The sequence below is a fragment of the Mastigoproctus giganteus genome, chromosome 10 (genome assembly GCF_048544385.1).
Source record: "Mastigoproctus giganteus isolate SK-2022 chromosome 10, ASM4854438v1, whole genome shotgun sequence".
Taxonomy (NCBI): Eukaryota; Metazoa; Arthropoda; class Arachnida; order Uropygi; family Thelyphonidae; genus Mastigoproctus; species Mastigoproctus giganteus.
The window spans coordinates 180,552,758-180,566,560 of record NC_143584.1 but is presented as its reverse complement, the minus strand read 5'-3'; the positions used below and the strand labels follow the sequence as shown (position 1 = coordinate 180,566,560).

General features: G+C 38.2%; 1 protein-coding gene across 1 annotated transcript in view; it reads right to left on the bottom strand.

Annotated features, from left to right (window-relative positions):
• The window catches only part of LOC150079586 (uncharacterized), a 1,000,533-nt gene that overhangs the window by 261,874 nt on the left and 724,856 nt on the right, over positions 1 to 13,803 (bottom strand). Inside the window, exon 12 of the mRNA XM_090383129.1 lies at positions 1,932 to 1,985. Within this exon, the coding sequence (XP_090239255.1) occupies positions 1,932 to 1,985 (54 nt within the window). The remainder of the gene's footprint in view (positions 1 to 1,931; positions 1,986 to 13,803) is intronic.

Sequence of the window (13,803 nt, the reverse complement as noted above, 5' to 3'; positions counted from 1 at the left end):
CTGGGAAGTCCCCTCACCACGTACAGGTGCCCACATCGAGGGGTGGCTGGAGGGAGTTTGAGTAGTGCTTATGCAGGAGCATCAACACTGCTGAAGCTGCATTAAGGAACTAGGTATATTTTATCCTCTGAAAACTATATGGATATCCCTGTTTTCATAGTCTATTGGACCTTCCCCGGTAAACAAGTGACTAATGTTATGCAATTAAAGCACACAAGTTATTAGTTTTTTGTCATATAATGTTGTAGAGCCAAGCTGACTGATTTTGAGAGGGGAGGTGATTATTTTTCAGATGTCATATTTATGGCTTTGTTGATTCATGCAGTTGCTCACAGGTACACTACTTGAAGTTGATTTTTAGTGTTGTTATCAAGAAATGGAAGTGTGATGGTACCCCAACTATAATCCAGAAATGCACACAAAAGTAATAATAGTTCACTCCATATGTGCAGAGGGTCTCAGAAGGGTAGTAGAACAATCTCATCAGACATATCTGCAAAACATCAACTATGGGTTTACAGCATCAACAGGGATTGAGGTCTGTACAAATGCAATATGTACAAAGTTCTGTGGTGTTGGTTTACATGGGAGAGCAGTGTCATGTAAGCTGACATAATGAAGTTCAATTAGCAGTCTCATCTTGCATGGTGCAACAAACAACTGACTTGGTCCATAGAGCAGTGAAAATTAGTTCTATGGAGTGATAATCTCACTACACTCTATGTCAATCAGATGGACAGGTGTGCATATGAAGGATGCTTGGAGAATATTTGCTGCCAGAGTACATCATACCAATAATAAAATTTGGGGGAAGCGAGGGTGGTGCAGTGCTGTTTTCTCATGGTATGGCCTAGGACCTTTGATGGTGGTGTGGGGAACCATGAATGTCAATGCCCATTTTAACATTTTGGACAATTCCATACTCCTTACAATGCTGCAATTCTCTAATACAGACCCAATGTTTTTCAACAGGATAATGACACATGCTGTACCAATAGTGCTATTTGAAAATGATTCATAGACATAAATGTACGAAAGTTAGAATGGCTGGTGCAGAGTCAGTCCCAATATGAACTTTATGGAACACCTGTGGGAGGAACTGGAATCTTGAGTGAGGGCCAGACCAATACATCTCACATCAGTAGATAAACTGGTCACTGTTCTGAAGGAAGAATGGAGGAGTATACCCACAGCAGTCTATCATTTATTAGTGGAAAGCCTAGGATGATGGAGTGTGTCATAGTGACCAAAGGGGAACACACTATTAAAGTGAGTGGCTGTGATGTGAAATCAATGTGTGTCCAGATACTTTTTGGAGGGTAGTATATATATTATATAATGGATGAAAAGATTATAATAAACATATAACAAATTTTAAAACCTAAGTGAATTACTTTTGCTTTGCATTAATGGGAATTTTAATTCATATCTTAAAATTTAACCCTGTGGGCTCACACTGGTGAGTATGGTCTTGGCACACCCAGGGTCCTGAGTTGGATATCATCATTCTTCTCTTTCTTGATGATTCTTCTCTCTCTCTCTCTCTCTTTCTCTCTCTCTCTCTCAGGGTAACTCAGGAATTTTTTTTTTACTGGTGCAGCATAAGCTTCAGGCTTCCTTGTATCATATGGCTAATAATAATAATAATAAATAATAATAATAATAACTAATGCTAATAATATCAGTAACAATTAGTGGCATTATTCATTAATAATGATATTATTAATTATTTTGTTGGATACAAGTATGATGTGAAATGGCAATAAAAGTATGATTAATTAGAATAATTTCCAGCAGAATTCAAAATTTTTTTGATCATTTATTAAGCAGAAAATTGCTCTTTACTACCATTATTACTGAAATAGAAACAGTTAAAATATTAAATAAAAAAAATAAAAAAATTACAAAAATAAAAAACCAAACCTGAATACCTTTAAATACAAGCTTTGCTAGGTCAGTGTCTACATCATGACATTTTTCTTTTTCTATAAAAGAAGGCAAAACTGAATAGCAATAAGTGATATTATAGGCACAAATGGTAATAATTATTTAATCAACAAGATGATTAATAATAATATTAAACAGATATTTTTAATTCCTGAATTAGAAAAAAAAATCCTAAATACGAAAATGTACTCTAAAATCAAACTTCCTAAATCGAGCAACCTTGGAACACGAACCTTATCTGATCATGGAATTTACCGTATTTGGGATGGTCGTATTATAGTCACACGTATATGGGGGAAAAAAATATTGCCTTTCTATGCCAAAACTTATTTGTACACATAATGTACATTGCATCCCACACTAAATGACGGCATGAATTTTATGCAATTACTTCCCCAAAATTCCAATGTCACATTTCTTTAAGATGTTGCTATTTTGTTATAGAACAATCTTGCACACAATGAAAATCTTTGAATATTTTCTATTTTCCCTCTGGTCAAATCAAATGATTGGAAGCTGCTGGATTAACATTGTTTAAAAAACAATTTAAATTTTTTTTCAAAAATCTAAATGCAAATGTATTATATGTATCAATTCGGAACCCAGAAACTCTGAGGTCTTTAACACTTCAGTTATCAGTGAGTTACTAATCTTTCTCACAAATAAGGAGAGACTCCTATGACCTTTTAACAAACTTCCTCGCATCATAAATTAATTATAATAATGCATAATGCAATAGAGTTACCGACAATAACTCCCATAGGAACTAGTTATTGTCAGTGACTCTATTGTCAGGAAGATGGGGAATATATTATGCAAAAAAGATAGGTGGAACAGGACCAGGGTACGTCTGCCTGGGGCAAAAGTTTATGACGTTGCAGGGCAGATATCATCTTTTAAGGGCAAAAAAGGTGACATTGTTGTACACGTTGGCACTAATGACCATAAGAGTAAGAGATCTGCAGATTTACTTAACAAGTACAGGTCAATGTTGGAAAAAAGTCACGAGTTAGGGTTAAATTTGAAAGTGTCTGCATTTCTGCTCAGACGTGATAGGAGGAAGCATATGATGAGAGCCTAGTCAATCAATTCGGCCCTGGAGAGATTGTGCAAGGCTCACGGGGCAGAAGTTTTTTCAGTGTGGTCTGTACTTGCTAACAAGAGAGACAGCTTCTACAGGGATGAGATACACTTAAATAGAAAGGGTGCAAGAATATTTGCTGATGCTCTCGAGGTAGTAGTTAGGTGGGTAAGAAAACTGCTAGATTTTGGGGATTCACTGACTAAAAGATTAACAGTAGCCGTAGGCAGAGGTGAAAGTGATTCTTGCACTGCTTCAATTGTAATGAGCAGCAGCCTAGTGAGCAAGTTGCTGGGGATTTCAAGAGCTGCTGGGAGTCATCATGGAACAAGTAAATACATGGGCTGTGTTAGGGTAACTAAGAGTAAGAACAAGTGCATGTAAATGTGCATGTACACATCCCCTGCTATGGATAAAGGGATGGTTGAGTGGCAGAAGACAGAGAGTGGTAATCAATGGACACTGCTCAACGTGGACTAATGTTATTAGTGGTTCAGTGTTGGGTCCATTGTTGTTTTCTGTATTTATAAATGATATAGATGATGGTATATCAAGCTTAATGTCCAAGTTTGCAGACGATACAAAGGTTGGCAGGGTTGTTAAGGACACTACTGATGCTATGCTGCTGCAACAGGATCTGGAAAGGTTGAGCAGATGGGCTGAGAGGTGGCAAATGAAGTTTAACATTGACAAATGTAAAGTACTACATATGGGAAACAGTAACCCCATATCAACGTATCAACTCTGTGGTACTACGCTGACAGCGGTAGAGAATGAAAAGGACCTGGGGTAATTGTGCAGGCAGATATGAAGTTCTCTGAGCAGTGCAGACGAGCTGCAAGAGTAGCTCATGGTGTCTTGTCAATGATATACAGGAATTTTTCTAGCAGGGATAGGGATGTGATTATTCCCTTGTATAAGGCATTGGTCAGTCCACACCTTGAGTACTGTATACAGGTCTGGAGACCTCATTTCAAGAAGGATGTAGAGCTGCTGGAACGAGTACAGAGAAGGGCAACAAGATTAGTGAATGGAACAAAGGGTTGCTCTTACGAAGAAAGGCTTAAGTTTTGAAAATTACAGAGTCTGGAGACTAGGCATCGGAAAGGTGACCTGATAGAGGTGTATAAGGCTTTGAATGTCTTGAGCATGCTCAATGCCGATGGGATTCTTCCTCTTGCTCAGAATAATTACCTTAGAGGGCATAAATTCAAATTGAGGAAGGACGGATGTCGGATAGATGTGCGGAAATTTGCCTTTAGCCAGCGGGCAGTTGGTTTGTGGAATAGACTTCCATCACTTGTTGTTGAAGTTGATAGCCTAAACAAATTTAAGGCTCAGCTGGACAGGTAATTCGAACGAACAGAGGGGTGAAATGGAAGTAGTGGTTGTGCTTCTTTTTTTTTTTTTTTTTGGCTGATGCTGAATAAGCTTGCTTTCTTGCATCATATGCCTCTACTAATGCTAATGCTAATGACAGAAGTATAGTAAATAAAATTGATGAATTTGAAGTGCTGATCAAGACATCAAAGGCAGATATTCTTGGGATATCGGAGACATGGTGGCACACAGATTTAAGCCTTCCCCATCTCTTTCATCATGCAGTATGACTGATGACTTTTGAGGTTATGATAAACATCATGGCGAGATCCAATCTTCCTTACATTATTATTATTATTATTAGCCATATGGTGCAAGGAAGCCTGAGGCTTATCCTGCACCAGTGAAAAAAAAAAAAAAAAATCTGAATTACCCTGAGAGACAGAGAAGGAAATGACCAAGAAAGAGAAAAATGATGATTTCGAGGGTACAGCTCTAAAACGGTGTTTGCAGGCCGGCTGCTAGTTACAAAGGTAGTACTTGTGCATATGTGTGTTCCAATATTACCTGTCAGAGATTGGTAATTTGGAATCTCCTCTTTTCTATCTTTTCTGGCTTAAAATCTCTCTACCTCATTGTGTCAAATTCATCTGTTGTCTCTACCATTCTTCCAACTCCATTAATCACTTCGGGCTCTTTGGCTTCCTGTCTTTGCAACTTGACTTTCTCCAGTCCAACTTTCCTAACAGTGAGGTAATTTTCCTTGGTGATTTTAATGTTCACAACTCCAGCTGGCTTCCGTTTTCTAGTCACACCAACCCAGCTGGTCGAGATGCTTAGGCTTTTGTAATTACTAATGACTTTACACAGATTGTTCATTTACCTACAAGAATACTGGACAATCCTAATCATACAGCCAACATGCTTGATCTTTTTCTCACAAACAACCCAAAGTACACGGTCGAAGTGAGAGGTCCTTTAGGCACTTCAGATGACAACTTGGCGATTGTCTCTTCTCCAATGGAACCTTTATCTCATGGCTATTCCCAACCTCGTATTGTTTGGCATTACAAGAATGCAAAATGGGATGACTTGCGAGACTTCTTTTCTTCTTTTCCTTGGTCTGATTATGGTTTCAAAACTTCTGATGTCAACATTTGCTCAGATCGTGTCAGTGAAATTATTCTTGCAGGAATGGAATCCTTTATCCCACACTCCACTTTAAAATCTCGTCCTTTATCTAAATCTTGGTTTTCCAATAAATGTGCTAAGGCTGTCCAAGAGAAGAATGTTGCATATCGTAATTGGCTTGTTTATAATTCTTCAGTTTCATTTTCTGCCTACACCAAAGCTCGCAACAATTGAAAAGCAGTTATTAATCAGTCCAAACTAGAGTTTGAACAGGTTAAGAGTAGAAAACTTGCTTCTTGCCCTAATGGTAGCCGAGGATTCTGGTCTCTTGCCAAAGCTATTGGCCGCAACTTTTGCCCATCTCTGCTCTCACCTCTGTCCAAACCAGATGGTTCTGTTGTCACTTCAGCCAAGGATAAAGCTGACCTGCTAGCATCCCATTTTTCTACGAGCTCATGTATTAATGATCTTGGTAAAACACCTCCCACCGTTCCTAACACGCTCCATTCAATGCCTCCTGTGGTCTTCCGTCAAAAGGATATCAGAAGGATTTTGATGAATGTTGATGCTAAGAAAGCTCCAGATCCTGATGGTATTTCTCCACTTGTTCTCAAAACTGTGCTCCTGAACTTACTCCTATTCTTTGCCGCCTTTTTTCACTTTCTTATTCCAAAGGTGTTTTTCCTTCTGCTTGGAAATTTGCTCATATCCAGCCAGTTCCTAAAAAGGGTGACAAATCCCTCCCATCCAATTATCGTCCCATTGCAATTACTTCTACTCTTTCTAAAGTAATGGAGAAATCAATTAACCGCCAACTCTTAAACTACCTAGAAACCTTCCGTCTGATCAACGATCGCCAGTATTGATTCCGTCAGTGTCGATCCACTGGTGATATTCTGGCTTATGTTACCCATTTATGGACTAATTCAATGGAAAGGTTCGGTGAAACACAAGTAGTTGCTCTTGACATCTCAAAGGCTTTTGATCGTGTTTGGCATAAAGGTCTTCTAAACAAGCTTCCATCTTATTGTTTGCCAACTGTTTTTAGTAATTGGTTATCCAGTTTTCTCTCTGATCGCTCACTGAGGGTGATGGTAGATGGCTCTCTGTCTTCTAACTTCTCCACTAATGCCGGTGTCCCCCAAGGTTCAGTTCTTTCCCCCACTCTTTTTCCTCTTGAATATCAATGACCTTCTTCCATTGACTGGAAATCCTATCCATAGTTTTGCCGATGATAGCACATTGCATTCAACTTTCCATTTTGAGAAACCTTGTCCAGCTCAATCCGCTTCAAGTTCTCGAAAATCTGCTGTCAATTCCTTAAATGCCGATCTTCAGGTAATTCTGCAGTGGGGCAAAGACAACTTAGTTGATTTCAACCCTTCTAAAACTCAGTCTTGTCTTATATCTCGCAAAAAGGATTCTTCTGTTCCTATGCTTATCTTTAGTGACACTCTGATTTCTAGGCAAAATGATATATCTGTTTTGGGGATTACCCTGACTTCTAATCTCTCTTGGCACAAGCACATTACAGATATTGCTTCCTCTGCATCTAAAAAACTTGGTTTTCTCTTTCGCTCTCGGCGTTACTTTTCTTCCAAACAGCTGGTCACTCTGTATAAATCGCAAATCCGCCCTGCCATGGAATATTGTTCCCACATCTGGGGTGGTGCCCCCAAAACCTCTCTCAGGCTTCTTGATTCCATTCAGAAGAGGACAGTTAGGTTAATTAATGATTCATCTCTAACAGAGTCTCTCCACTCGCTCTCTCATAGACGCACTGTTTCTGCTGCATGCCTCTTCTACAGATACTTCCATGAGCACTGTTCTTCTGAATTGGCTTCTATAATTCCCGCTCTCTCTTTCAAAACAGTCCGAACACGTGCCGCCACCAGCCAACATCCATTTACTGTCCAACTTCAAACCCACAGAACCAACTTTTCATCTTCCTCATTTATTCATTCAACTGCCGTTTTCTGGGACAACCTTCCTTCATACGTATTTCCTAAAAATTACAATCTACAGAAGTTCAGGTCCAATATCAACACAAATATCTTCTTTCGTCTTCTCAACCTCCAACCCAAGCACGGTACTAAGTACTATAGGTTCTAATACCTCTCATGTTTGGGGTTCTCATAAAAAAAAAAAAAAAAAAACCAGTGAGATCTGCAGAAGCGATCGCCGTGGTGTTACACCGGATCATGTTTTGTACATGGCAATGAAATTATGGGTATGCGAGTGGTGGAAGGCATTTACAATATGTTCAGATGCGTGAGACAAACAGACAATATGACACGCAAGATACTAAAAGACAGAACATTCCTCGACGAGTGTATGGACAAGAACCTCGCGTTTCTGAAAACGATCCCCAAATCAATGCAATACTGGATGGATCATAAGAAGGATCTCTTTGCAATGATTCGCCAGCTGGGTAAGTCCACTGTTTCTAACTGTGAGTGCAAACGAACTCCGCTGGCCAAAACTTTTAAAGATTCTTCATGACTTGAGCGACTCCTTCAAAGACATCGAAGTGAACGATTCACTGGAAGATTTGACTCGGTCCATGCACAGTGCCCCGGAGGCAACGCTGGGGCAATTGAATGAGTTTTTCTTGCTGATAAGTAAGTGCCAATTCTGTGAGATACACAGGAGTTGCTGACTCTTCTTTTGCTTGTGGCCGAAGGCTAGCTTGCTGCTCGTACCTCCAAGTGGTCCGGGGTGGGCAGGTAAGGGGGGAACCCCTTGCCTGGCTAAAATGAGCATAACTGTAGATAGGAGGAGGCGTGTTTTGTTAATTTTTCATCTCAAGAGGGAGTATATCTTCCTCTCTTGAGTGTTTTGGAGCATTTCCGTGCCCTCCAAATTAATAATTGTTGAGGTGCACTTGTGCCCTTATAATAATCCTAGCGTTTTTGTTAAAGGCTTCTGGGACCTCTACTCGTTAGACTTGGGTAGAGCTGTTTTTAAAGTATTAAGGATAGATTTCCTAATACGAGTTTTAACTTTCTGTTTAAGTTGCATTGGGATTGAGTGCTCCCTGGTCCCTTACAGTATATCTTTGTATATATTGTATATAGTTGTTGATTACCATTGTTGGTTTCTCAACTTTTATTGTAAATAGTTTGTTTTTTATAATTATACAAAATGTCTTCTTCAGAAGAAATTCTGGATGAAGAGTTGATGACAGTATCGAGTGGAGTCACAGAAGAAGAAAGAAAAGTGATTTCAAAAGAAGTGTTGTCTCAGGCTCAGGATTTAATCGAACTTGATATTGGAATTTTTTCTGGAAATACTTTGCAAAGGACACCGGTCAAGTCTGTGCCTCAATTAAGTATCACACAAGGTTCTCATAAAGGCTCCAAGAAAAAGAAAAGTAAAGGTGATAGGACTGATAAGACCGATAATTGCTCAGATGGTGGTAATTAAAGTAAAGAAGTAAGAAAAGAAAAAGGAAGGAAGAAAATACCATTGGAAAATCAAACAAGGAAGGTTTTGATTATGTGTATGATAACAGGAATAGGTTAAAGGCTTTTTTGTGGGATACCAATAGCAAAGTCCCTACGACAACTATATATATGATTATGGATATGTGAGATATAGTTGAAAAGAAAGCATTGGAAGTTTACGTTGAAAATGAAGTATTAAGAGATAGATTAAAGAGAAAAGAAGATAAATATGAAAAGACATATGCATCAGTGCCAAAAATACAAAAGGAAAGTGAAAGGAAAACTTCCAACGTTATGTTAATAAAAACTGTAAGTGATAAATATAAAACAAGTGAGGAAGTTAAGTTGGATATCCTTAAGGAAGTAAGACCTATGCTTTCAACGGTAAAAGTTAGAAATATAGGAGCGATAAGAGATCGTGGGGTGTTGATTGAGGCGGAGCCAGCTGATGACTTGGTAAAAATCAAGGCATGCTCCAAGTTACAAGAATTAGGTTTGCAAACGAGTATACCAAAGCCTGTGAGTCCGAAGATAGTGATTTTTGATGTGGAACAAGATGTGCAAAAAGAAGAACTAATGAAGCAAATCTGGCAGAAGAATTTTAAGGAATATAATGTTAATGAAAAGAAAGTACAAGAAGGAATTGAAATTTTAACAATGAGTAAAAATAAAGTGACACAAATGAATAACTGGGTAATAGAAGTTGCACCATACTTGTGGAGTTTAATTTGTAATAAATCAAGGTTATTTATTAGATGGTCCACTTGTAAATTCAAGGAAATTTATACAGTAACTCAATGTTGCAAGTGTTTATTGTATGGACATATCGCTAAGTATTGTAAAAGGGAGATAGTGTGTGGTCACTGTGCTGAAGTTAATCATTCTTATAAAAATTGTCCCAATCGAAATAAAGAGCCTATATGTTGTAATTGTAAGAAGAATGGTATAGATGCTGCCCATGCTGCCGTGGATAAGAAGTGCTCGGAATATCAAAGGGCTTTGGAGCTTTATAAAAAGAAGATAAGATATGAGTAGACGAATTAAAATTTTTCAAATTAATGCCCAAAGAGCAAAGGCGGTTGCTTCCGAAATAAACAAATATATGGAACAAGAAGATGTGGCGGCGGCTCTCTTGCAGGAGCCGTATTCAGTGCAGAGTCAAGTTAGAGGTTATCCCTTGAGTTATAGGGTAATAAGTGAAGGCAAATGCCCTATGACAGCAATTATTGTTAGAGATAGGGATATTGTGATAACAAAAATTCAACCTCTATGTAGTGAGCAATATTTATGTCCAGAATTAATTGGTAGTTTTGGGAAATGTTATGTTGTGACACTGTATTGCCAGCCGTCATTAGATATAGAACCATGTGTGCAATATTTGGAGAGACTGCATAGAATTATAGGCTCTTGTGAGGTAGTTATAGCTATAGATACAAATGCCAATTCTCCGCTCTGGGGAAGTGATGGATCTGATGAGAGAGGGATTATACTCGAAGATTTTCTTGCTTCATCCGGACTGGAGGTGGCAAATGTTTTGGAGCACCTGGCGACTTATTCCTAGGTGCACGGGCAGTCTTATATTGATGTTACAATTGTAACTAAGGCAATATATAGGAAAATAATAGATTGGAAGGTTATTGAGAATAGCACATCAAGTGATCATAATGGTATCTCCTTTATAATATCAAATTATAACAATGATAGAATTTGTAAAGATATTGATAGGTTTAAAATTAATGAGGCAGTATGGCCAAAATTTGATTGTTTATTTGTGACAAGTGTAGACCAGGTGGATTGGAAAAATTTAACTGCAAATGAGTATGTGGACCAGTTTTCGCAGATAATAGTAAATTCTTGTTGTGCCAGTATGAAAAAGAAAAAGTGTCTTGAAAGGCCAGTGTTTTGGTGGAACGTCGAATTGACAAACTTAAGAAAAGTGATGTTTAGATATAGAAGACTTTTGCAAAGATCAAGAAGGAATCAGGATAGTGATTTAGTTGAAATATATAAAGAACTATATAGAGAATCTAGATGTGACTTCGTTCGTGCTGTCAATAAAACTAAAAAATTGAAATGGCAAGAATATGTGAGGGAGCAGGGATTACGAGATCCATGGTCAATATTTAAAATTATTAATGGTAAGGGAAGCCACTTGGATATTTTAAGCTCCATTGGTAATCAGTCTAATTTTACAATTACTTGGAAGGATTCTGTGGACAGGATACTGGATGAGCTCTTTCCACAGGATGTGGGGCAATTAAGGCCAGATCAGATGCAAATTGTGGCAGATAACATTGGGCATAGTTCTATAAATGTTGAAGATAAATTCACTTTGAGTGAAGTAAGTGATGTAATGGACCGGGCAAAAATAGGTAAATCGCCGGGCCTTGATTTAATAGAAGTTATTGTTATGAAAAGGACATTTAAATTAAAATCTGATTTGTATTTAGATATGTATAATAAATGTTTGGAAGCATGTTGGAAGAGGGCGAGAATTAAACTTTTAATTAAAGGAATAGATTGTTTATTGAATGAAACTGGTTCATATAGGCCTATAGCTCTCCTGCCGGTAATGGCTAAGGTTTATGAGAGACTAATTATAAATAGATTGATGATTAGATATGAAGAAATGCAGCTGTCGTCAGGTAGTCAGTTTGGTTTCAAACTGACTACCTGATGACAGTTTGGTTTCAAGAAAGGCTTTTCTACCGAGGACGCAGTATGCAAATTAGTCAGGATGGTAGAGGAGAGTGATGGGCGGTATGTTCTAGGAATATTTATTGACTTTAAAGGAGCCTTCGACCGACTTTGGTGGGGAGGGTATTATGGCTAGGATAAGAGTTACAAATTGTTCAATAGCATTGTATAAAGTTTTTAGAAGCTATTTTAATAATAGAAGAATGTTGATTAACAATAAGTATATTGAAGTAGAAAAAGATATGCAGAGAGGGTGTCCTCAAGGCTCGGTTGTTGGCCCTTTTGCCTGGAATATTGTATTAGATGAATTTTTAAACATGAACATACCTGATGTGGAAAAAATTGCATATGCTGATGATTTGGTTTTAATGGTCCAAGGAAATGCCAGATCTGTTTTGGAAAAAAGAGCAGAGATAGCTTTGAAAGAATTAGAAAATTGGGCAGTGAGATATAAGCTGGAGATCTCTAGAGAAAAAATGGTACAAATGCTCATAAAAGGAAGGTTAAGTATGAACCGAGCCCCCACGGTGAGACTTCTGGGGTCTGCTGTTCGATATGTTAAAGTAACATTATATTTGGGAATAAAACTAGAACAAAAGTTATTTTTTACTGAGCATGTAAAGTATATTAAAGAAAAAATTAGGACACTGTATGCCAAGCTCCGGAGAGTAATTAGAGTTGATTGGGGTATATAAAAGGACGATCTTTGAATTTGTTGTATGAATGTCTATATATTCCCATAGTCACTTATGCCTCTGGGGCTTGGATACATAGAATTTCAAATGTAATGATTCAAAAATATCTTATTCAGTCTCAAAGACTTGCCTTATTAGGCATAACAAGAGCATGTCGAACGGTGTCCTCAGAGGCCTTACAGGCGATTTCTGGTAGGATGCCAGTGTATTATGCTGTTCTGATATCTGGATTGTTATACTACACCAAAAGGAATATAAGAAAGTCTTCCCTAGGGATTACATCTTGTCCTGAAAATAGGGAGTATAGTTGTTTAGATTTAAAAAATGAGAAATTAAGAATACTAAAAGAAATATATTTGAAATGGCAAGAGAGCTGGGAAGCTAGTGAAAAAGGAAGGCAAACTTATATGTTTCTTCCTAAAATCGATATGGTAGATGTTAAGAAAAAGGTGTGGTTGCAATTCGGACTAAACGCTTCATTTCTGATAACAGGACATGGTCTGGCATTATGGTTGCACCAGTTGGGGCTTAAAGAAAATGGTTTATGTAATTGTGGAGCTCTGGAGACCTCTGAGCATATTATGCTTAACTGTCCTAATTATGTAGATATAAGATCTTATTTAGAAAGATCTATAGGATATCTTTTGGAAATGAGCAATCTCTGGGTCCTGTTTTCAGAAAAAAGAATGTTTGTATACTTTAATGAATTTGTCAATAAAGTTTTTAAGAGATGGAGATTACTGCTAGATAGTAGTGGCCCGCCTCCAAGCGGCAGGGGCAGTAACTCCCATGATTAAGATCGGAACATTGAAGTTTAACCGGAATTTTTCTCATGGGAGGCTAAGTGGCAGAAAAATTATTTTGCAAAATTAATCGTGTTTAGTTGTATTTATTTAATTAACATAATTGAACCAATAACAACGCTGATACGTAGAACCTCATTCGGATCTTAGCCATGGATAGGCAGCAGCCTAGGGAATGGCAGATTTAAATGAATTACTTAAATGGAATGGGTCTATGCACAGTCACTTGGTTAAGGAAGACCCGGTTATGTGCTGCATTAATTTTAACATGTTGGTCAATGTTCAGATGACACTGCTTGTTGAAACTCAAGTGAAATCCTTTCGGGAAGTACCGCGTGGTGGATTACTTTCTACGAATAGAATTTCAACATTGCAGCAGTATGCATGCGCACATCCTGTGGCTCAACGACGATCCATGTGAGGCAGTGTCCGAGAGCATGCCTGGGACATTCCAACTAGTTACGGATCTGTGCTCAGTGAGTCGCGATGATTTGCTGGGAGATCAGTACAGCAAACAAGTTCACGGACACACGTTTACGTGCACAAGGTGAGGCGAAACAAAGTGCCGATTCAACATCCCTTCTGGCCAATTAATGAGACCACAGAGTACTGGTACCCATGTCGAAAGAGATTGGACAATGCAGCAGGTTGCAAACAAAAGCAGTTAAGCTACGGAAGCTGTT